This window comes from Equus quagga, chromosome 15 (assembly GCF_021613505.1).
Source record: "Equus quagga isolate Etosha38 chromosome 15, UCLA_HA_Equagga_1.0, whole genome shotgun sequence".
NCBI classification, from domain to species: domain Eukaryota; kingdom Metazoa; phylum Chordata; class Mammalia; order Perissodactyla; family Equidae; genus Equus; species Equus quagga.
Window position 1 is genome coordinate 18,784,751 of NC_060281.1, and position 24,690 is coordinate 18,809,440.

At 42.8% G+C, this 24,690-nt stretch overlaps 1 protein-coding gene across 4 annotated transcripts in view; it reads right to left on the reverse strand.

Moving 5' to 3' along the window:
* Nucleotides 1–18,219: 18,219 nt before the first annotated feature.
* The window catches only part of ANKRD66 (ankyrin repeat domain 66), a 50,790-nt gene continuing 44,319 nt past the window's right edge, over nt 18,220–24,690 (reverse strand). For all 4 annotated transcript variants that reach the window (XM_046640082.1, XM_046640085.1, XM_046640083.1 and 1 more), the window contains 2 exons: nt 23,703–23,931; nt 18,220–19,308 (listed from right to left, as the gene is read on the reverse strand). In XM_046640082.1, the coding sequence (XP_046496038.1) occupies nt 19,107–19,308; nt 23,703–23,931 (431 nt within the window). In that variant the 3' untranslated portion in view covers nt 18,220–19,106. The remainder of the gene's footprint in view (nt 19,309–23,702; nt 23,932–24,690) is intronic.

The window sequence follows — 24,690 nt, forward strand, 5'->3', positions numbered from 1 at the left end:
GTGAAATGAGCGTGATAATACCTACCTCTCTGTATTGTGTAAAGATTTAATGACTTAACGTGTATAAAGCCACCCACGGCAAGTATAACAAAACACAACCATCGTTGTGAGCTTCCTCTCTTCCTACTCCTCCTCATTTTTATCTTCATCATTATCTCCACGTGTTTTTTTCATTCTAAGGCCTGAGGATGAAAGTCCTTCAGTGGACATATCTAGCTAAAGGCTCCTGTGGCTTCCCATGGATGAAAACTAAATTGAAAACAAAACTCTGATCAAGTTTAACATACACCTACCCTCTGACCAAGCGATTCCACTCCTAGGTATTTACCAGAGAGAAATGAAAAGATGTGTAAATAAAAAGTTGTGTACCCAATACACATTGCAGTTTTTTAAAATTGTAATGAGAACATCTAACATTAGATCTAACTTTTTAACAAATTTTTCAGTGTACAATACAGTATTGTTAGCCATAGGCGTGATGTACAGTAGATCTTTAGACTTTGTTCATCTTACATAACTGAAATTTATTCCCATTGAACAGTAACTCCCCAATTCCCCTTCACCTGAGTCCCTGGCAACCACCATTTTATTCTTTGCTTCTATGAGTTCGGCTATTTTTGATATCTCATATAAGTGGAATCATGCAGTATTTGTCTTTCTGTGTCTGATTATTTCACATAGCCTACTGTCCTCAAGTTGCATCCATGTTGCCACATATGACAGGGTTTCCTTCCTTTTTAAGGCTGAATACTATTCCATTGTGTGTATCTGCCACATTTTCTTTATCCATTCATCTGTCAGTGGACATTAAGGTTGTTTCCCCGTCTTGGCTACCATGAGTAATCTTCACTGCAGTTTTAATCATAATGGCCTCAAACTGGAAGCAACTCAAGTGTTCATCAATTCCTATTATTATGAACTAATAAATAAATCGTGCTATATTCATCCAGGGAACAATCTACTGACCCAGTCAATAACATAGCTGAATCTCAAATACAGTATGTTGAATGAAAGAAGCCAGGCACAAAAGAATGCCCATGAATGATTTCTTGATATGAAGCTCAAGAATAGGCCAAACTAATTTCTGGTGACAGAAATAAGAACAGAGGTCGAGGGGATGAGGCTGAGGAGGGTAGAGATTGACTGGAAAGCGGCATGAGGGAACTGTCTTGGGATATGAGAATGTTCTAATCATGTTTAGGGTGTAGATTTCATGGGCAAGTGCGTTAAACTGTTCACTTAGGCTTTGCACATGTGACATTTGTAGATTATACACCAGTAACATTTCAGTTCTTTGGAAAAATAAGACAAAACAAGAGAAACAAGTCTATGATACTTGACTAGCCAAAAAGAGCTCACAAAGCAAAGCTGAGCTACCAAGATATAGTAACGGCAGCACGTCCAGAGATAGCTTCCCTGGCAAACAGACAGAAGCATATAGTGTTGAATAAAGCAAGAGCAACTTTCCAGAAGAGTAGGCACATCTGTAGTCATTCAGAAAAAGAATCAGCTGACAGAGGCCACCCCAGCAAGAGGATTTCCTCTGTGAAAGCTGAATTGTCATCAAATACAATCAAGGTCTGTGAAAAAGGGTTGATGGGGCACAACCCGAGCATTTGTCTATTTTCTGTTAATTTGTGTATTCACCCTACAGCCGGATCCTCTGCTCTCCCTCCAAAGTACGTCCATAATCTGGCCGCTTCTCGTGGACTTCACTGCAGCCACTGCAGCCCAAGCTGCCATCATCTCTAGCCTGATTGCAGCCATAAGCTCGGTTACTGGTGTCCCTGCTTCCCTCCTCGCCTGCTACAGCCTGTTCTCAGCACAGTATCCAGAGACATGCGGTTGAAACTCCCCAGTGGTTTTCCATGACCCTTAAAATGAAATGCTCACTTCTCGCCTTGGCCCACAAGGTCTACACAAACTCGCTGCTCCACCACTCCCACCTCGGCTCCTTTCCTGAGGTCCCCCTCCCAGCTTCATGCTCCAGCCATAGCGACTTCTTCCTGTAGCTTGGATATTCTGAACTTGTCCCAAGTACACGGTCTTGTACTTGCTGTTCCCTCCACCTGGAATCATCGCCCTCCACACCTTCTTGCTTTTACTTCATTTAGGTCCCTGTTCAAATGGCCTCTCCTTGGAGATAATGTCCCTGACTCTGCTTGATAAAATGGCACCCCCAGTTACCAACTTTCGTGTTAACCCAGATGATGGCCAATTTTATGTGCCAACTTGACTGGGCCACAAGGTGCCCAGATATTTGGTCAAACATTATTCTAGGTCTTTCTGTGAGGGTGTTTTGGGATGAGATTAACATTTAAATCAATAGACCAAGTAATGCAGATTGCCCTCTATTATGTGAGTGGGCCTCGTCCAATCAGTTGAAGGCCTGAATAGAACAAAAGACTGACTTTCCCCCAAGTAAGAGAGAATTGTCCTGCCTGACAGCCTTTGAACTGAGATATCGGCTGTTCCTGGCACTATGACAGCCTGCTCGCTTTCAGAGCTGAATGGAACATTGGCTCTGCAGATTTTGGACATGCCAGCTTCCACAACTGTGTGAGCCACTCCCTTATAATGAATTGAGAGGGAGAGAGTGTGCTCCATTTTTCATTTTTTGAGGAACCTCCATCCTGTTTTCCATAGTGGTAAGAGAGAGTGAGCTCGCCTCGAAGTTCTGTTCTCTGGAGAACTCTGACTAACACAGCCTGCTTTATTTTCCCCACAGCACTTCTCACCCCCTGACGAACTATGTATTTCCTAGTTTATTTGTTTATTGCCAAGCCCCCTCACATAAGCTCACGAGGGCAGGGACTCTTATCCTCTGCTGCACTTAGTGCCCAGCACATAGCAGGTACTCAGGAAACGTGAGATGAGTCATGCTACTTGAAAGGCTACTAAGAATACACAAAAGCCTTTTGCAACACCAGACACCTGGAGTAGTGGCTCTCCATTTTCGTTACACGTGAGAATTAATAAGAAACTTTTACATATTTTATTTTATGCTTTTAAAATATGATCCTGAGATGAGGCCTGTAAGCATCACCAGACAACCAAAGGAGTCTGTGGGACAAAACAGTTAAGAACGTCCGCTTCTCTAGAACTTCCTCTATAGCCCCAGCGCTGACCACCTTGCAGATGCTCGGTACACGGGCGCTGAGCAGAGCAACCGAGGGGAGCACCTTGGTGGGCTCCTGCTGCCAAGACCACATGGCTGCTTAGCAGGCTCTGTGCCAGGCCCTGTGTGGAACGCCGCGCACGCCCCTGTCACTTACTTCTCACAGGAACAATCCTTTGAAGACAGTACCATTATTTTCCCCACTCACAGGTGAGAAATTCAGAGAAGTGAAGTAATTTTCCCAAGGTTGAGCTTCTCATGGATCCGTCTGACCTGGGAATCCAAGCTGTAACCACTAGGCTATCTGCCTCCTAGGGGCATCTCTCGCCTGGGTTTCTCCAGTGCTGTCATAGCTGGTCTTCCTGTCTGTGTTCTTGCCCTGCTCCAATCTGTTTGCCACGCCACCATGTCACAACCAATCCTGCCTAAAGCCCCTCAGAGCTTCCTCATGGCCCTCAGGATACCATTCAAATGCCACACGGTGACCAATTGTGACCTGGCTTCATTTACCCTCAGGGTCACCCCCACCCCCGGGGTCACCATCTGCCCTCATCTTCCCTGCTCCTTCTCACATGCTGTACTCCAGCCTTGTGAACTCGCTTTCATCCCTCAAACTCAACATACACCCTCCCACGTCTGGGCCCTCGTAAGGCGGTTCCCTGGCCTGCAGAGTCCTCTCCCCAACCCTCCTGCTGCTCTCCAGCACACCCTTCAGTTTTCTGTTCAGATGCCACTTCCTCCAAGAAGCCGCCTCTGACTTCCTCAGACTGCTTTCTGAGTTCCAGGTAAGGGTTCCCAGAGAGCCCTGGGCCTCACCTTTCACAGCCCATCACCTTCTCTTGGTTTCGGATGTTCCCTTGCGGCTTCCTTGTTGGCCAGGATCTAGTCTGTTTTGCTCCCTGTGGGGCGAGCACCCAGCATGGTGCCTGGCACACCATGTGTGATTCTGGGATAAGTTCTTCAAGTGAGTGATTGAGTTTATAAGTAATAGAGACATGATTATCGACTCTCAAAAACCCATTATCTATTTGTATAAAGTGTCTAGAAAAGGTAAATCTATAGAGAAAAAAAACAAATCAGTGTTGCTGGGAGTGGAAATGGGAGTCACTAAGCAATGGGCAGGAGAGATCTCTTTGGGGTGACGAAAATGTTTGAAAATGTTCTAAATGTTCTGAAATTCTAAAAATCTTTGGATGGTGCACTTATAGTGAGAACAACTTATGGCATGTAAATTATACTTTGAAATCATTGTTTAAAAAAAAAACAGGAACTAATCTGGTGTCTGCTGGCTTCTTGCCAGCCAGTTCCAGAGGTTTCTCTGATGGCAGGAAAGAGACTTCAAAATCTTATGAAGCTTAATATTTTGATAAAAGCAGTAATATCCAGACTTCAAGTTTCACTGTTTCACACGCAACCTCACCCTCTCGGTGGAAGGTATTTTGCTGCTTTAGCTTCTGAAGGGTCTGTGATCATCAAGTTTCACGGGCAAGTGGCGAGGTGGCTCAGAGTCACACGGCCATGAGAATTCCTGCACTGAGTGTTAAAAAAGAAATCTTGGTGGCTTCATTTGCTTAAACTCTAGCACGATGTGTGCATGTGTTAGACAAGGCCAGAGAAATGTCTCCGTGTGAGCAGGCCAGACATAGGAAGACGCTTAGAGAGTAGAAGCTGTTCTGTCAAATTTCTGGACCCCTTGCTGCAAAGTTGCTAAACAGCTACATGGTTTCTAGGGGACAGAATGCCTCTGATTTCTTGTCCACAAATTTAGCAAGAATTTGGAGTTCCCTAGCCCTACGTAAGGGAACATACGTGGGCAGGCCTTGGCACCCCAGTCATATTCTGGGAGGGAGCTGCCTCTTTGCCCTGATCCGATCAAATGAGATGGGGCAAGAAATGGCTTGCTGAGGGCCGCTGCTTCACCAGTAAAGCCGCCACATGCCATGCTTTAGTCCCCAGACAGAAATATCATGGTGTTTCTCAGGCCTGAGGTCCATGGAGAGCTCAGGGCTGGAGGCCCCAAAGTCCCTTGATCCCATGGAACCTAGGACTGCCCACGTGATGAAGGCAGAGCAGCAAAGCCAGCAGGGGCGAGAACTCCATCACGCCAGCCCCGCACTTCTACCTGCTGGATATTTGCTCTGTTGCATGGGAATTATTGGCGATATTTGATTGCCATGTCACTGGCCTAAGGAATTTTACAAGATGGAAGGAACAAGCCTCAGGAGGAAGAGTGAGTCAATGGACAGATTACTGGACTGGAACATCGAAGGCCTGAATTCAGATCCTAGTTCTGTAACTAACCAGCTATGTGACACTGAGGAAATCACTTTTCCTCTTTGAGCATCCGATTGTCTATCCGTAAAATGAATTTGGGCTAGATGAATTTTAAGGTCCTTTTGACTCTGATAATAAGAATGGTGATAACTCTACTTTCCTAATCATAGGTGCCAGGTACATTTGCATTTAGTTCTTGGAGGAAGCATAGTTTTTGCTGTTTACGAAAGAGGAGTGAAGATAAGGCAGGCTAACCACACTGCTCAAGTTCAAAGTGCTTGGAGACAGAATTGCTTGGACTCACCCAGATCTGTCTGCTCTCCACTGGGTCCTGAGCTCCAACTACACAACAGAGCACCAGGGAATCATTCCTCATTTCTTGGGCTTGTGGGCACCATAGACATTTCCAAAGGCCACTTGCTGCTATAGAAAAGACTTTAGACTTTTTTCCACCCAACATTATATTTAGAAAACTCTTAAACAGACAGGAAAATTGTAAGAATTTTACAGTGAACACCCTCACACTATTTTCTACTAGCTCTTACTGCTTGCGTTGTCACACAGTGAGCCATCTCGCCCTCCCCCTATTCCTCTGTCAGTCTACCTTAACTTTTGTGGCATCTTTTGGCTTTGATTAACTTTGAGAAAGGTTTCTCCCATCAAGTTTTCTCAATCCTTTCTCCCTGGCCACATATCATTTAATCATCACAAAAGCCAATGCAGCAGGTATGATCCTGCCTTATGGATGAAGAAACAGGCTCACGAAGGTTAGCAGCTGTCTCTGTCACTGAGCTGGGAAGCGCTGCAACCCACATCTCTCTTGGACTGAAGCCTAGACTCCCTATGCTCTCGTGCCCTCTGACCCAGCACTTTTCCAAAACATAGGCATTATGCCTTCACTTTGACCAATCTTCCGCTATTTCACAGGGGATTTTTTCCCTAGGCAACTAACATCTTTCATAGCCAAATGAAACAAAACGAAAACAACTCAGGGTTTATTCATAAGTACAGTATCTTAAAAGAGAATACAAAAAAGATGTGGTCCTTCTCCCAGAGAGCTTAACATTTACAGTTTTGTGCATGTATTTTCCTGTGTGTGTGTGTGTGTGTTTGTGTACTTGTGTGTATTCTGTAATATCTGTTGCTTTTACAAACCAATGTCTTTGAACTCAGCTCACAACCTTGGCTGTTTCTTTTTGGTTTTTTGTTTTGTTTGTCATGTTCTTGAAATCCTAGAAGAGGTTTCATCAGGGTGCACAGTGTGTCAGTCCTTGGGTGATGTGAGATTGCTCAAATTGCTCAATGTGTCTCTCCAGATCCAAGCTTGTTACTCTCAATCTGTCAGCTCGGCTCAAACAAGTAAACAAACTCTCTTGCCAGTCTGAGTGAGCAGAGGGGTGTTGTTCACCAGAAATACCTTAGATGATCCAAAACCCAGTCGTCACCATTTATGTTTTAGACTAGTTTTCCCCTCTGCTTTCATTTAAACATGGGCGTGCCTGCAGTTATGGGAGCCATCAGACTTCAAATCAGGAAGACTTACCATGAAAGGGCTTAAATGTCTTGTCCCATGGGCCCTTTGGCCATCTGGTGAAGCCTTGGACTTCTTCTAGGAAAATGTTTTTAAATTAATAAAATGCGAAAGAGTACAAAGAAAACCAACTTTATTCAAGTGTAATTATCAAAATATTAAAATAACAGTTTGTGATTCTTATTTATGTTCATTAATGTTTCAAATAACTAGGCACAGGGATAATTCCAATAGTTACAATAATTTCCAACCAATGATGAGTGTTAATTCTATTTCAAGACATCTGAAATACTATCAAAATATTTCATAATCTGAAATACCATGATTTGTAATATCAGGTGAACACGAAATGAAAATATTGGAGATGTCTGTGTGCGACAAAGTCATAAGAATTGCTAATATTTCTGAGTTTTGTGACCCAAATTCACAGTTGAAGGAAATGCTAAATTTCAGTTAGGATAAGCAAAAGTAAAGATGCCTTTTCCCCTAGAGAAGTTCACATACACCCTAAATTCTATGGAGTCAGAGGAACGTTTAGTTTGGAAAGGACTCAACAATTACTTGTCTCAAGGGTTCTAAATCTAGACGACTTCACAATAATTCCGCAAATATTGAAGAGAGAGAAATTCCTGGAATCCAGCCATGATTTATTGAATTAGAATCTCTGAAGTGAAATCCATGTATTTTTCACAAATTCCAGAGGTGATTTCGAGGCATAGCCAATTAGGGAATTCATTGAACTCCTGGTATCTCCGAAGAATTTCTCCAAGAATTTCTGCTATATATTCCCTTTTCTACCCTCTCCTCTCACGGACCTGGTGTTTTGAAAAGCTTTGTCTCAGCGTACACGTTAAGTAGTCATTAATTCCTTCCTCCTATAAAAAAAACTATTTATGATATAATTTACGTATAGTGAAATTTGTACTTTTTAGTATGCCATGCAATCACGCGACCACCACAACTATCAAGACATAGAACGGTTACTTACGTTACCCTAAAAAATTACTTGTGTGTCTTTGTAGACAATCCTTTCTTCTGTCTCCAGTCCCTGGCAACAACTGATCTGTTTTCTGTTCCAATTGTGTCTTTCCCAGATTGTCATATAAGTGAGTCATACAGTATGTAGCCTGTGTCTAGCCTTCTTACACTTAGTGCATTTGAGATTCGTGCATGTTGTTGTGCGTATCAGTAGTTACTTCTCTTTTATTACTAAGTAATATTAATTTCATGGTATTGATGTACCAAGTTTGTTTCACCAGTTGAGGGCACTTGGATTGTTACCATTATTTTTGGCAATTATGATTAAAGCTGCTATAAATATTCACATACACATTTTATATAAATGTCAGTTTCATTTCACTTGGGTACAAATCTAGGAGTGGAGTTGCCGGGTCATATGGTAAGAGTATATTTAACTATGTAAGAAACTGCCGAATGATTTTCCAAAGTTGCTGTACCATTTTGCATTCCCACGAGCAGTGAATGAGGGTTCCAGTGGCTCTGTATTCTTGTGAATGGATGGTATTGTCAGTTTCTTTTTTTTCTTCCATTCTAACAGATGTGTAATGTGTCTCATTGTAGTTTTAATTTGCATCTCTTTTACAGCTAATGAGGTTGAGCATCTTTTCATATGTTTATTTTCCATTTTTGTATTTTCTTTGGTAAATTCTCTGTTCCAATCTTTTGCCCATTTTGTAAATTGTGTTGTTTTTATGGAGTTTTGAGCTTTAAAAAAATATATATTGTGAATACAAGTCTTTTGTCAGATACGTGTTTTGCAGAGAAATTCTCCAAGTTCGAACAACTAAACAATGTCTTTTGAGTAGCAGAAGCTCTTACGCATCATTTTTTCTATTATAAACAATGCTTTCAGTGTCACATCTAGGGCATCTTTGCCTAACCCAAAGCCACAGAGACTTTCTCCTTTTCTTTGAATAGAAGTATTAAAGTTTTGTGTTTTATTTTCAAATCTATAATCCAGTGTGCATAAATGTTTGTATTAGGTGCCAATTATGAATTGTTTTATTATTATTATTATTTTGCATGTGGATATTCAATTGTTCCTATACCATTTGTTGAAAAGACTTCATTGAATTCTCTTGGCATCTTTATCAAAAATCTGCTCAGTGTATTTCTGTGGGTCTATTTCTTGACTTTCTATTCTGTTCCATTAATCTATGTGCTTGTATTTCTGCCAGCATCACACTGTCTCGATCGCCAGTCACTGCCTTGAAATCAGGTAGTGTGAGTCCTCCAACATAGGTCTTTTTCTAAATTTTTTTGACTATTCTAGTTCCTTTGCCTTTCCTTAAAAATTCTAGAATTGGCTTGTTAATTTCTACCAAAAGAATCCCTAACAGGATTTCCGTTGGGATTGCGTTGAATTTACAGAACAGTTTGGGAAGAATTGATATCTTAACAATATTGAGTCTTCCAATCAATGAATATTTATATCTCTGAGTTTATTTAGATCTTCTTCGATTTCCCTCATCAGTTTAATAGTTTTTAGCATACAGATATTGCTTATATTTTGTTAGACTTATGCCTAAGTATTTCACATGGGCTTGGTGCTATTACAAATGGTACTTTTTACATTTTTCAATTGCAAATAGTTCATTGCTAGTGTATAGAAATAGGACTTATTTTTTATATTGATTTTTCATCCTTTAATCTTGCCAAATGCACTTATTAGTTCTAGTAGCTTTCTCTGCAGATTATTTGGAATTTTATAAATAGACAATCATCTTATCTGAATAGACAAAGTTTTATTTCTTCCTTTCCAATCTACATTCATTTTTTTTTTCTTGCCTTATTTCATATGTCAGAACCTCCAGTATAACGTGGAATAGGAATGTTAAGACATCCTTGTCTTGTTCCCAATCTTAGGGAGAACATATTCAGACTTTTACCATTAATTGTGGTGTTAAGTGAGGTTCTTTTGTTAGATGGCCTTTGTTAAGTAGGTTTTCCAAGTGTTTCATTGAATTTTGTCAAATGTTTTTTCTGCATCTATTGAGATAATCATATGGTTTTCTTTCTTCAGTCTGTTGTTAATGGTGAATTATCTAAGTGATTTTTGAAAGTTGAACCAGCCTGGCACTCCTGGGGGAAAAAAACCCACTTAATTGTGATGTGTTCTCTTTGTATATATTTTGTATATTGCTTGATTCAATTTGATAGTGTTTTGTTAAGGAATTCTTCATGTGTGTTTATGAGAGATATTGGTCGGTAGTTTTCTTGAGATGTTTTTGTCTGTTTCTGTTATCAGAGTAACGTTGGCTTCATAAAATGTTGGCAAATGTTCCCTCATCTTCTATTTTATGGAAGCATTTATATAAAATTGTTATTATTTCTTCCTTATATGGTTGGTATTTGCTAGCAGAGCCATCCAGGCCTGAAGTTTCCCTTCCTGGATAATCTTAACTACAAATTCAATTTTTAAAAATAGATATAAAACTATTTATCTGTTTCTTTTTGAGTGAGCTTTGACAAATTGTGTCTTTGAAGGAATTTTCCTATTTCCTATAAGTTGTCAAATTATGGACATACACAGAGTTGGTCATAGTATTCTCTTGTTAACCTTTTTAATGTCTGTAAGTTTATCCCATTTTTACTAATCAAAAACTATCAAATTTGCTGTCAGATTAGCAGGAACCAGGATCATCTCACCGAATTGATATAATTCCAGACCAAAGCAAAAATTGGATGTTTGAACTCATCCGGTCAGTCTTAGGTAGTGAGAACAAATGATTTCTGTTAGTCATTTTGAAATATTATTCTTTCAATGTCCTCATTGGCATGTTTGCAATCTAGTGACTTAATTAGTTCTCCAGCTTTTCTTTGAGATTTTCTAAATAAACAATCATGTCCACTATGAATTCCATCTTTATAAAAGAGAAAACTGAGATCAGAAATGTTAAGTAGTTTGCTAAGGAACATTTATGGATGAAGACTAAAAACCAAGAACTCAGCTAAATCCAAAGGAAAGGAAGCTGGGAGAGCTACAAAAGAATGGGCTTGAGGATTCAAGTGCGACAGGTGTGTCCTGCCCCCCTACGTCAGTAACTTATTGATCGTTTGATTTCAGACACATAGCTTCACTAAACTTCTGTTTCTTTCTCTCTAAAAATACTGAACTTAGTGGGTGAGTACGATGTTTTGAGGAGATTGATACAAAACCCCTGGCCCATAGTCACTGTTCAGTAAACAGAAGCTTCTATTATTTGCCATGGCAACCAGCTCAGCAACCTGAGTTAAACTTGTGCCAGTTTCTAAAGGTTAGGCTTGGAAGTCAGAAAGGTCAAGTTCCTCCATGTTGCAGAGAAAACCACCCTTAATGTCTTACAGACTCCAGCACAAGTTCTCTGAGGTTGTTTTCAGACTGTGTGTGGGAATCCTTCCTCATCTTCATCTAGAAAAGAGTGACTCCCATTTAGTCAAGAAATGTGTATCAAACAGTACAGGTGACTAGCATTGTGCTAAGCCCTATGGGGGAAGCCAAAGAAGTACTTGCAGAGCCTTGCTTTCAGAGAGTGTAAAGGAGAATCAAGCTTAAAGTAGAGGAAAGTGATATGCATGGACCAATTAAGACAAAAAGAATAGGATTATAAATTTAATAAGAACTCAACCCAGGGCTGGATTGTGTAGGCCTTGTAATCTGAGAAGGCTTCTTGGTGCAAGTGGACCCTGAAGGAGGCATAAGGTCTGGAGATGCAGGAGGGAAGGTGGACAGTGCCCAGCAGAGGCAGCAGGAACCAGGACCCAGGGCGGAGGGGCAGGGCAGCACAGTGGGACGTGGCCAGGTTGTGAAGCTGGATTGCTCAAGTCCAAGTTCCAGCTTTGGCCCCTGCCAGCTGTCTGACCTGGGCAGATTACCTAACCTCTCTCAACCCTTGTGTCCTCACTTACTGTAACGATTACCTCAAAGAATTATTGAATGGGTCACAGTAACATGCCTAGTGCATAGTGTACATATTACCGGCCAGTGAACAGCCCAGCTTGGCAGGCACCAAGGGTGCAGAGGGAGGAAGATTCAGAAGTGAGAGTAGATGATGGGCTTGGCATCAGATAACAAAAATTCTGTTATTCTTCATAGTTTTGATTTCTGTATTAACTTTATTTTAAAAATCTGTCTTTTCTCTGGAAATTATAGTCCCATGCAAATAGTATTATTCTTGATCAAAGTGATTTTAAGAGTCTCCTTCCAGAGAGATGATTTTGTGTGTGTGCATGTGTGTGTAAGGAAGATTGGCCCTGAGCTAACATCTGTTGCCAATCTTCCTCTTTTTGCTTGGGGAAGATTGTCTTTGAGCTAACATCTGTGTCAATCTTTCTCTATTTTATACGGGACATTGTCACAGTGCGGCTTGATGAGCAGTGCCAGGTCCGTGCCCGGGATCTGAACCTACAAACCCCAGGCCCCCGAAGCAGAGTGTGCGAACTTAACCACTATGCCACCGGGCTGGCCCCCAGAGAAATGTTTTAATCTACAGTTTAGTCACTTTATCTTCACTTAATTACAAAAATGTGGTGGGGGCGGGTGGGATTCAGGAGTCAAGATATTGCCTCCCGAGCCAATGTTGCAATAATAAAAGAAGATGAACTGAATGATCCTTTTAAGCACTACAGGATACTTCAGTGTGAAATATGGGATTTGGTTGCCTCGGCTTTTGGTTAAGTGCTTTTCTTTGGCTTCACCCATGAACTTTCTCTCCCCGGGCTTTTACGCGAACGTTGACTGCCAAAGGAGTACACAAATCAGGAACAGAAAACAGACTGTGGGCCCTGATGCATAAGGTCAAGGATGAAGGTCAGAACACTAGGAAGAAAAACTTTACCAACACTGTTGGCCAAAACCAAGCTATTTGGGACTCTCTCTCAAGTAATGCCAAATAACTTATGCTGTTAAAAATAAATCCGACCAGCTTCTTTGACATGATAAATACTAAACAATAAGACTGTTGACTGCATTTTTTGTGTTTCTAACCAGTTGCTTTTACTTCATGGAGATATACCCTGAATGGTACAGTTCTTAGAATCTGTTCAGTAAATTTTTATTTTTAAAAATAAGGTATAAAACTTTCGATGGCCAAGAAAAGATTTCCGTGTAATTCAGTCGTTGGCCGGAATAAAAACCTAATAGCTATGCTGAAGAGCATTAAAAATATATAATGTTATTTATCCTTTTGATATATTAGAAGTATCTCTGAACTGAATCAAAAGATTTGGGTTGTAATCTTGGTTCTGCCCTTCAAACTTCGTGGTGTTCAATAGCGCCACAAGAAACGTTCGTTAAGCCCTACTGATATCCTAGGTAACTCTGCTCAAAGACATGACATTGAATAATCAGAGAATGTCCTCATTCTGTGATCAATACTATATTAGGGTTCTCCAGAGGAGCAGAACCAGTAGGATATATACGGAGATATAATGTAAGATTTATTATGAGGAAGTGGCTCATGTGATCACAGAAGCCACAATCTGCCATCAGCAAACTGGAGACCCAAGAAAGCTGGTGGCATAATTCTAATCCAAAGGCCTGAGAACCAGGGGAAGCCTGAGAAGCAGAGGAGCCGAGGGTATAAATCGCAGCCCAGGGGCAGGAGACGAAGGTTCCAGCTCCAACAGGCAGGCAGGAGGGAAAAAGTGGTGATCTCCTCCTTCCTCCGCCTGCTGTTCCATTCATGCCCTCCCTGGACCCCATGGGGCTCGCCCACGTTAGGGAGGGCAACCACCTTACTGAGGTCCACTGATTCAAATGCTAATTTCATCCCATAACACCCTCAAGACACACCCCAAAATAAGACATAACCAGATATCTGGGCATCTCCTGAGCCAGTCAAGTGGACTGTCACGAATACTATCATTTGAAAGACTTCCGTGTTAGTTTGCAGGGGCTTCCACAACAAAGTACCAGACACTGGGTGCTTTCACAGCAGAAATGCTTCGTTTCACAGTTGTGGAGGACGGAAGCCTGAAATCCAGGTGTTGGCGGAGTCGGCGCCTTCTGAGGGCTGTGAGGGAAGGATCTGCTCCAGGCCTCTCTCCTCAGTTAGTACATGGCAGTTTTCTCTCTGTGTCTCTTCACATCGTCTTCCCTCAACACGTGCCGCTTTTCACAAGGACACCAGTCATATTGGTGAGAGGACCACTCTACTCCAGTATGACCTCATCGAAACTAATTACATCAGCAGTGACCCTATTTCCAAATAAGATCCCATTCTGAGGGGCTGGGGGCTACGAGTTCAACATATGAATTTTGAGGGGACACAAGGCAACATATGACAGCTTCCATTTCTCATCTGTAAAGTCAAGACAACAGCATTTTCCAGTCTTTTAATAACTTGATTCATTTTTTTCCCAGCAAACATTTATAATTATGCTTCTAGGCAACGGGCATCCAAAATTGAATAAAGTACCCGCAGTAACATACACCCTACTCAGACCTCATTCATCAGAACCAAGCATAGTGTTGGACACAAAATATGGGCTCTATAAACATTTGATGAAGGCAAAAAGCAAATAAGGAAAGAAGGGGGGAGAAAGGAAGGAAGCGGTGGGGGGAGGAAAGATTCTGTTTACCTTAGACCTTCCCTAGTGACAAAAAGTCATTGCTTGTCATTTCCGTGAGCTCAGGCTTTGTATAGGTCCCAAATTAATGCTTCTAGCAAATGTGACCATCTGAATGTAAATATAAGATTGGATGCCCAATATGACTTCATTAGGGACAAGATCTTGTCTTATCTCGGTTTCTTAGCCAGCCTAGGTCTCAGGGTCCCAGGCTCTCCTATATAATATCAGCATTAGATGTGAGCTTGGAGGTCTCGCTCTGCCTCTTGTTTCACAGGTAGAGGATCCCGTCCCAGAATCAGTGCCCACAGTCACGCAGCCTGTTCCCTGACAAGTCAAGCCTAGAATGGCCTCTCTCCTCTTCTACTGTCCAATGCTGACCTGCTTCCTACACAATAATGTAACAACTAATTCCTCCCTCCCAAGACGGTGGGAGAGAGCAGGTGAATTTTACCCCAAATAACACAACCTCCAGCTGCTGCAAATCCTCACCTAGGCCTCACCGCAATGGACTTGGTATTGCCGCCGAGTGAGGGCGGGACGTGCGAAGTCCATCTATTACTACCTGTGCGCCTTGCGAGGGATGAGCCCCTGGTACTGTGAAGGAATCCCAGCCATGAGCCTACTTGACTGAGAGCTCAACCTCAAGGGGCAGAAAAATAGATGGGCACCTTCATTCAGGGCTTTGGTGGGCTTCAGAGAGAACACTGCCCTCTAGTTCCCCCTCTGGACTGATGCTAACGCTTGTTAGCAAGCCGTTCTTTGTTACCTCTCTGGGACACTGAAGGTTGTGAAAACAAGAAGCAACACAATAATTGACATGAACTGACCCTCACCACGTGGACAGCATTGTTCTAAGTGCTTGACATGCATTCTCTCATTTAGTCCTTACCACACCGTGGAATAGGCACTGATATTCTCCCCAATTTACAGATGGGGAACCCTCCCAAGGTCCCACAGCCTGAAGGGTTAGAGCTCCATCCAGTCCAGGCAGGCTTTTAAAGGTAGCCGAGGTAGCCTAGGGTAAGCCACTCAACTTCTGAGAATTTCAGTTTGTGATGTCAGCTGGGGACAATGATACCTGCCTTGCAGATGCATCATGCAGATTAGATATAAGACATGTAACATACTTAGTACAGAATCTACATTGCAACACATTCTTCATACAAGGAAGCTGTTGGAGTGTCCTCTTCCTGTTGTTCTCATTTACTGTACAAAATCTTGTGGAAGAAGAAACATATTCCTTCTCCTAATGCCTTGATGAGATTAACAATGAAAGGAGGACTTGGTGAGGACACTGAGAAGCCATGAGGTTATGGATGCAGTAAAGGACCCTAAGAACACTTATCACAGATTGGTCTGGGTCTGTCCAGCCAGTGGAAGGCAGGCTATTATCCACGCCATGAAATTAGATAGGGGGTATTTATGGACTGGACAATGGAGAACCTCACTTGACCCATAAAAGGCATTATTCCCAGACCCCTTCGGGATTCTCAGGGAAAAACTGAGCTCACTTTTATAGTAATATAAACCCCATGACATGGACCAATTACAAAGTGCCAATGTCAGCATCTGACGCACATCGTCTCATCTCACCCTCAGCAACCCCAGGAAGGAAGGATTATTTCGCCTGTTTCTTAGAGAACGATACAAACCTAAGTCTGCTTGACTCATAACTTCATGACCTTAAAATACCGTACTTACTGAAAAAGACTGGTTGCCAGGGGAAAAAATCAATTCAATATACTGTAAGCAAAAGAGGAAGTATTATGACGAAAGTAGTATTTCACAAATTCCCTGAGTAAGGAACCAGAACTGGAACCTAGAAAGTCGTGCGCCCTCTTGCTCTCTCTCTCTCTCTCCAGCTTTTCCTGTCTTCTCCTTCTCTTTGTAGGACAGCTCTCCACACTCCCGCAGCCCTACTGGAGAATTAGACACTCCTCACTTCTGAGGTTATATGCTACTGGTCCATCTTCTCAGGAAGACTTCTTTTCGAGTTCCCACGGGAAGAATCTTTTTTCTTTTCCTTTATTATCTAGGTTGGGGTGCAAAAGCCACAGAGGGAGCCACTAAAATTCCAGAGAACAGCCGACTGCTCCATAGGAGTCTTGTGTATCCTTGCAGCCCACCCTTTTCAGTTTGGACTCCTCCAAGGCCGCCAGTTGTATTGTGGGAGTCCTGGCTGTTAAAATACCCTTGGGAGAGTTCCCCATCTGTAAATTGGGGAGAATATCAGTGCCTATTCCACGGTGTGGTAAGGACTAAATGAGAGAATGCATGTCAAAATATTGCTCCTGCCTCTGTTAATTCCCCTCCGTGGGTCCATCCCATGCTGAGGGGGCAGGTCTGGGAGGCAGCCCAGGCCCGAAGGTTTCCCAGTCCCTCCCATGCCAGCCCCTGACCCCCGACCTCTTGGTCATCAATGTTCCTCTGAAAATGGGCACCCAGACCAGACTGCCGCCCTCTAGGTCTGACCTCTAGGCAAAATTTCCCTGCCCTATGCACAGTACCTGGTGGCCAGGGCCCACAGGGACAAATTGCCCCAGAAGAAGAGCCACAGGGAGTCATTCACTGGCCAGAAGCAATGATGAGGGAGGAAGTGGAAGTGGAGACCACCCTGCTCCTGAGGATGCACAGGGAAGTAAGCACTCCAGGAGGGTCCCAGACAGGTGGGAGGAGCTGACTCCACGGCCTCCTCCCCTCTGGGCCCAGTTCAGGCTGACAGGCCTCCAGCACTGCTATTCTGAGGGTGTGGCCACCGCCGAGGGTGGAGGGGAAATTGTGGAGAGGGGACTCCTTGAGGGGGCTGAGGACTCCCAGCGGGCGGGGCCTCAGTGAGGCAAGGAGGGCCCACTGAGGGAGGGGGCTCATCCTTGAGGGGTCCATCAGTGAGGAGCCCCGTGAGAAGCTGGGGGCTCAGCATAAGTGAAGAGGGGTAAACGATGGGGAGGGGCTGAATGTTACAGGTTGGGCCCTTTTCTGCTTGCTCCCCTCCTGCCCCACACCACTCTCTCCACCCACAGGTCTCTGCACGAGCTATGGTTGGTGGTCCGGGAGACGTGTGAACCTGGAGAGAAAGGATGGAAACTCTAGAGGTCAAGGGAAGCGTGGGGTGGGTCAGGAAGAACGTCAAACACCCCAAGCCCCCTGAGCTTAGCCTCAAGCTCCAGAACCAGCGGGCCCAGGGCCTCCCCCTTCAGACTCCCCGGAGAAGAATCTTCTTGGTCCAGCTTGAGTCAGGTGTCTTCCCATGTTCCTATCTGTTGAAGACCAATACAAGTGTGACCCGCAGGAACCACCCCTGAGAATCACAGGGCGCAGAGAAAGGGCATTGATGCTCGGGATGGCTCAGCACTGCAATAGGTACCCTCCATAGCTCACTACTTTCCTCTAAGATGTTCAAGCATTTATTCATTTCAGAAGAGTCAAACCAAACACGGGCTGTATTAACATAAGCATTAACTGAGGATGCATAATAAAGACATTGGGTACCTAAAGACATTGATTTAGGCGAAGAAATTAGTAAACTTAGAATGTGGGGCAGCCAATTAAAGGGCACCAGGCCAGCTACCTGGTGGGGGATTTAAATATTTTCTGGTTTCCATAGCAGTGCTAGCTGATAAGGGAAAAAAAGCAAGCTACTTATGTAATTTTAAACATTTCAGTAGCCGTATTCTTTTAAAAGTGACAGGAAAGAGGTAAAATTCATGTTCATAATAAATTTTATTTCACTCAATATCCAAAATATTATCATTTTAACATGTAATCAATATTAAATATTATTCGACCTTTTTTACATTTTTTGTTCTAAATCTTCAAAATTCAATATGTCTTACAGCACACATCAACATTTTCATTGGAAATACCTGATCTGGATTTAGATTTCCTAAAATATACAGTTGAACAATTAGAGCTGTAATCACATGTTCCATTATTTTACGCTGTCTCTCATTAGTTGTGTGGGATTAAATTAATTCATGTCAGGGCTTCCAGTTAATTCTCCCTGAGCTGGTCTATTGCCCAGATTCTTCCTTCTATGCAGAAGTGATCATGGGTAAAATGGCGGCCCTGAGATTGTGGGTCCCTACCCCACAAAGGAAAAAATGGCTAGAAACTGGGAGATACATTTGTTCTCCTCTTTGCTTGGTCTATGTGACAACAAACAATTTTATTTCATAGATTAACTGAACCAAGTGTGTTGGAGATTTTCGAGATTTTGTTGTTACTTTTCTTTTTTTTTCGTTGAAACAATCAAGTTTTCTTAGGAGGACCTCTTTCTTAGCCCCCTGAAATTCCATAATTGCGCCTAGGGGGTTAGGAGGCACTCAGAGTGCAAATCGCTGATGACAAAATGCAAGCAGCTGATATTTATTCCCTCCTGGTAATTCTCATGGGCAGCAGGTATTAGCAAGGAGGCAACAGCCCGTGTAGAGATCACCCAGGCCAGACTTCCAGATTGAATGACAGGTCATGAGCTCTCGGGGAAGCCGTGAGGGTAATGGCCTACAAGTGAAATCACATAAAGACAACACGCGCCTAACACTTTCCAGTCTGGCGCCAGGGAAAGTCTCCCATCGGAAAATGTAGGTTCCAGTCGCTCAGGCGCCGGCCTCCTCACCATCTTCTCCCCTTGGTATTGCTGAGCCTGGTGGGGCCTTGACTTTTCTTATTCTTTTTCTTATTAGTGTTTTGATTGGAGGAAGGAAGAGACAGCTCCAGCTCCCTTTTCTTGGCGTCCCAGTCTTCGTCCCTCTGGTCCAGCGGCAGCCCCTGCTGCCTGGCGATGCGGCGGTGGTCCCGGCACTCCGGCTCGGCCCTGCCAGAGGGGAACAGGGCGGCTCTCAGCGCGGACAGGAAACAGACCTCACTTCCCGCCCCCTGCACACAGCCTGGGGTTTCCGTGGTACAGACAAGAAGGGAGGAGGCCAAGTTGGAGCATTTCCAAGTGTCCCCTTAGGGAGGTCTTAGACACTAAAGAAACTACTTGGAGGTGGAGAAAAATGGCGTGCTCGGAGTGGGATGTTAATAGAATCTGAGACAGGCACTTAACTTGAAGAAGACACTGCTAATTCTCAAAGTGCTCACATTTATAGAGCAACCAGCATATTATTGGGAGGCTGTTTTCCTTCATTTATTTTATTTTTTCTTTTTTGAGGAAGATTAGCCCTGTGCTAACATCTGCCACCAATCCTCCTCTTTTTGCTGAGGAAGATTGGCCCTGAGCTAACATCAGTGCCCATCTTCCTCTATTTTATATGTAGGACTCTTGCCACAGATGGCTTGATAAGCCACGTCTAGGTCAATTCCCAGCATCCCACCTGGTTAACCCCAGACCAACAAACCAGAGCAGGTGAACTCAACTGCTACACCACTGGGCCAGCCCCCTTCATTTATTTTTTAATTGTAGTTTTTCCTAATTATAAAAGCCATGTCTCTTCATTGTATAAAATTTTAAGGTACAGAAACATCTAAAGAAGAAAATAAAAATTACTCATAATCGCATATGTATTTTATGTATAGATGGATTTATGTAAGGAATAGTTAGATGATACATAGATGATAGATATAGAAAAATAGAATAGATGATCAATAGAGAAATAGATTGATGAATTGATCATCAGATACACATGGACAATGGGAAGCATACAAAAGTACCGTTTTATATATGAGGCCAAAGGTGAGTGTGTGACTCACTTAAAGATGTGGCTTTAATGTGAAATGTGAAAGCCACTTCACAGAGATAAAATTTGAGCCAATATGAGGACAAGTGGAATTTGAGAGGCTAGATGATGGTATGGGGAGGGCAAACAGTATCTTAAGTGCAAAGCATTATGAAAAGCACAGTCCATTCAGAGGATAGAAGCACAGTCCATTCAGAGGATAGAAAACCTGCTTGTCCGTCAGCCCCCATCTCCCTGAGCAAGCTAGAAGTGACCTCTCCATATTCAGACCACATATGCTGTTTTGTCACTTTCAGTCTTGTGTTAGTGTTATTTATGTAAACAAGTTATCTCCTCTCCCAGCCAGGGAACTTCTTAATGTCCAGCACTGTATCTGATTTATCTTTGAATCCTTTTTGGTATCTAGTTCAATGCCATGCACATAGAAGGGCTCAAAAATATTTTTCGAATGAGAGATTTACTACTTAGAGAGGTTGAATCAAAAGTTGAATTGTTCCGCTAGGATCCATAGGATAGTCAGAAAATTATGAAATACTGTCTAGGCTTCTTTTGAAATTCATTTATACCGTTCTCTTCATCTTCCTAGCCCAGAAATCCACCCTCTTGCAACATGAAGCGTTAAGAAATTCCTTAAGTGAGCTCCTTGCCTACAGGCTGAGTGCTCCAATGCTGCCTGCACAGCACCACGGCCACCTCTTCCACTACAGGAGTGACTTTGCTAAAGTGTCTGTTTCACCTTGTCAATCCCCTGCTGAGTTCACATTCATCTGCTTGCCCAGCTCACTGTGGTCACCCACCCACCCAACCTTATTCACTACTTCTCTCAGTGTGAATGCTCTACTTAGCTAGCCCACTCATCCCTCCACTATCCCTCCACCTCCTCACATATACACACAATGTATGCACATTTCCAACTTGATGCCTTCACGCCAAATCAAGACTCTTTCTCCCTCCTCCGTTAACCAGATCTTAGCTATATTTCAAGATCCAGATTAATCTCCCCTTAACCAGGATTCCTTCTCTCTAACCACTCTTTCAGGAAGGAAGCTCCTCATGATGATGATGCTAAGTAGAAATGACTTACATGTGATATGGGAGATGATGATAAGTAGAAATGACTTACACGTGATGTGGTTGACCTTCCTTGTTTTTGTTGGCTCCGCACTTCCTGCCCACTTTTCCTGGTGATAGCACTCCCCATTATTTGGAGGAACCACTCCTCCTCCACATCAGTTATGCTGGAGTCGTGTACCATGTTCACCCACCCATTGGTCATGAGGGTGAGACTACTCAAAGAAAGTCAGTAGAGGAGAGTCACACAGGACACTGAGGAATTTCAGCATCTAAAAGGTATGCAAGAACAGGAGCTTAGAAACATCATGAGAGGAATGGCCAGATAGGTAGAAGGAGAAGTAGAAGAGAGTAGCATTAGATAAAGCAAGAGAGAATTATCAAATAGCAAATTAAGTGGCGGTAAGATGTGAATTGAGAAGAGCTCACTGATTTAGCAACAAGGATCTCCCTGGAGGAAGATTCAGTACAATGATGAAGAAAGGAGCCTGCAGAGTGAATGAGGATGTAGAGACGTTTACATAGATTACCTTTCAAGTAGCTAAGAAATGTAGGGAAGATGAAAGACATGGTAGACATCAGAAGGGCCTCCAACCGTGTGTTTGTTCAATAAGATCTATTTAAATATGTTCATAGGCCAAAGAGAAATGAAGGGAAGAAATAGGAAAAAAACTGAAAATACAGAAGAGAGAGTGAAATATACAACAAAGAATATGGATGGATGATCTTGTAGGAGACGCAAAGGATTAGATCAAGGGTCTGTAGGGATGGATAACACTTCTCAAGAAGGATGGACAGGATGGCGAGAAGAATCAGATGTAGATTTATATGCTATATGTAGGTGTAAGAGGTTTAAAAATGTACACGCATGGCTTCAATATTCTCTGTGAACTAGACAGCATACCCTCTGCGGGACAGGCTGTGGTGGGATGGGGACTTGGGATTGTCAAAGAGGAAGTAGGACAGGAAGAGACAGATAAACTGCTCTGAGGGCTCAGCTGAAGACAGAAATCTTAGAACTTCTGGTGACACCTACTGATCTGGTGGTCTACTGATCTGTGGGCTTTTCTCTAGTAGACCAAGCATAGGAATGGAGAAGACAGAGACTGAGCCAAGGTTGGGAATTCTGGCTTATATGCTACAGAAAGACAAAAGATGAGAAACTTTAGAAAAGTGGGAAGAGAGTGGAAGAAGCAGTGTATCCTAGTGTCCAGATAGCGACAGATGGAAGATAATGAAACCTTCAGGCACGCGATAGATTGGGAGGGAAAGAAAAAGTTGAGTGAGAAGAGACCTTGATGCACTCAAATAACTGTGTGATGATCCAGGAATGGGTAAAATGAATATGGTCACACTGTGGTATGTTGAAGTTTTAAACAGTTCAGAGAACAATGTTGCTGATACTGAGGTGCACAGCTGATGGAGATCATTGAATGTAGGGGATAATGGCAGGATTGGGAAGAAGAAAGAGTCTTCAGGTCAGGACTCCAGGTTCTGCCTCTTTACTCCCCATATCATCTTGATTATGATTTTGAATATTTTTAACATGGGTCATCACTTGTAAGAGAAGTTCTCTTGGGTTACTTCTGCAGATAATCAACCTCATCACAGGCAAAGATTTTACTAGTTTCACTTTCTGAAGCTAACTTTATTTTCAAGTTTTTAGGAGGACATTTCACTGTCATGAACTGCCCTAATGATACGTTTGCTATTATCTCATTTTATCAAGCAATGCTGTCCTCACTCTCTAACTTTCCTGTCTCTTGTATGAATTACTTATTAATTCAATCAGATTATAAGCTCCTAAATTTTATTTCCATTCCTCTCAGAGCACTAACTGTCATGTACATCATTAATACTTAATTCTATTTGAATGCTTGGCTAAGAGAAAAAATTAACAAATGCTAGAAAAGTTCTTATCTTTGGCAGGTGTGTGAGTAGGAGATTCATAGATGAGTAGAAGTTTTAAAAAGTAGAAGGGTCCATATGAATGATAGCTGAATTCACCTGCTTCATCTTAAATATGAGGAAACTGAGGCTCCGGAAGGAGATTTAATTTGCCCAAGGTCAGGCAGCTAGTTTGAATACCTTTGAGGAATCGGAGGGGGTCCATGAATCTGGTACCATGTCCCATTTTCAAATTTGGTGTCCCACCTCTCTTATCTGAGATCATTTTTGTATAATCCAAAACAATAATTAGAAATTATATTATTAAAATTATAATAATTATAATTTTTGTACAATTTAAAAACAATAGATCTTACATAATCTAAAACAATATAGTTTCCACCTCCAACTAGTCATTTCAATGGAAAATTAATAAAAACGACTCAAACAACAGTTGGCTGGATTTCCTCACTTCATTTTTGTCAACCTGAGACCACTGAGTCTGCAAAGACTTTAATCACAGGCTCCTGGTTCTCTGCCCTTTCTAGAGCTGGAAATAAATGAAACTTACTTCTCCAGGAATGCCACACAGGCTTTCTGCCCATAGATCTCTGCGATCCTCTTTGGTGTGTCTCCAAAGAAATCAGGGGCATCGATGGCGGCATGCAACGCGTGGAGAATTTTGAGCACATTCAGATGTCCTGACTCAGCTGCAAAGTGAGCCGGGGTCCAGCCCACATCAGTTACCAGGCAGGGCCTGGCTCCGTGTTCTATGAGAATCTGCATCACCTCCATATGCCCTTTGATGTACCAAGAAGAAACAGGAGGAGATTAAGATTAAAATGTCTGCCAGACTGAGGTGAGAGCGGGCCTAGGTAGCACAAAAAGAGGTGAAAACATTTGCCTTTGAGGCCCCTCCAGTTTCCTAACTTCAGCCCCTCCTCCCTTCTCCCGCTCCTTCCCAGGGGACTCAGTGCCCCACCCTTATCCCAGGGACCTCACTCCTACCTGGGGCCTGAGCCCTGCCATACCCCCTCACACTCCTGCCCGGGCACTCCGCTCCCCTGTCCCTCCCCGCAGGCCCTGCCTAGGAATCTTGCTTTCTCTCCCAAGTCACTTTGCACCTGCCTCTGCTGGCACTGGCAAGCCTCACTGGGCTTTCAGCAGTCCCAATGCTGGTTTCAAAAACAAATATTTTGCCACAAAACGGATGGGCTTTGAGGGCATTATGCTAAGTGAAAGAAGTCAGACAGAGACAAATGCCATATGGTCTCACTTATATGTGGAATCTAAAAAAAAACGAAGCTCATAGATGCAAAGAACAGATTGGTGGTTACCAGAGGCAGCGGGTGGGAGGATGAGTGAAATAGGTGAAGGGGGTCAAAAGGTACAAAACTTCTAGATATAAAATAAATAAGTCGTGGGCATGTAATGCACAGCATGGTGACTGTCGGTAAGAAGCCTGGACGGCATATTAGAAAGTTGCTAAGACAGTAAATGTTAAAAGTTATCACAAGAAAAACAATTGTGTAACTACATATAATGACAGATGTTAACTC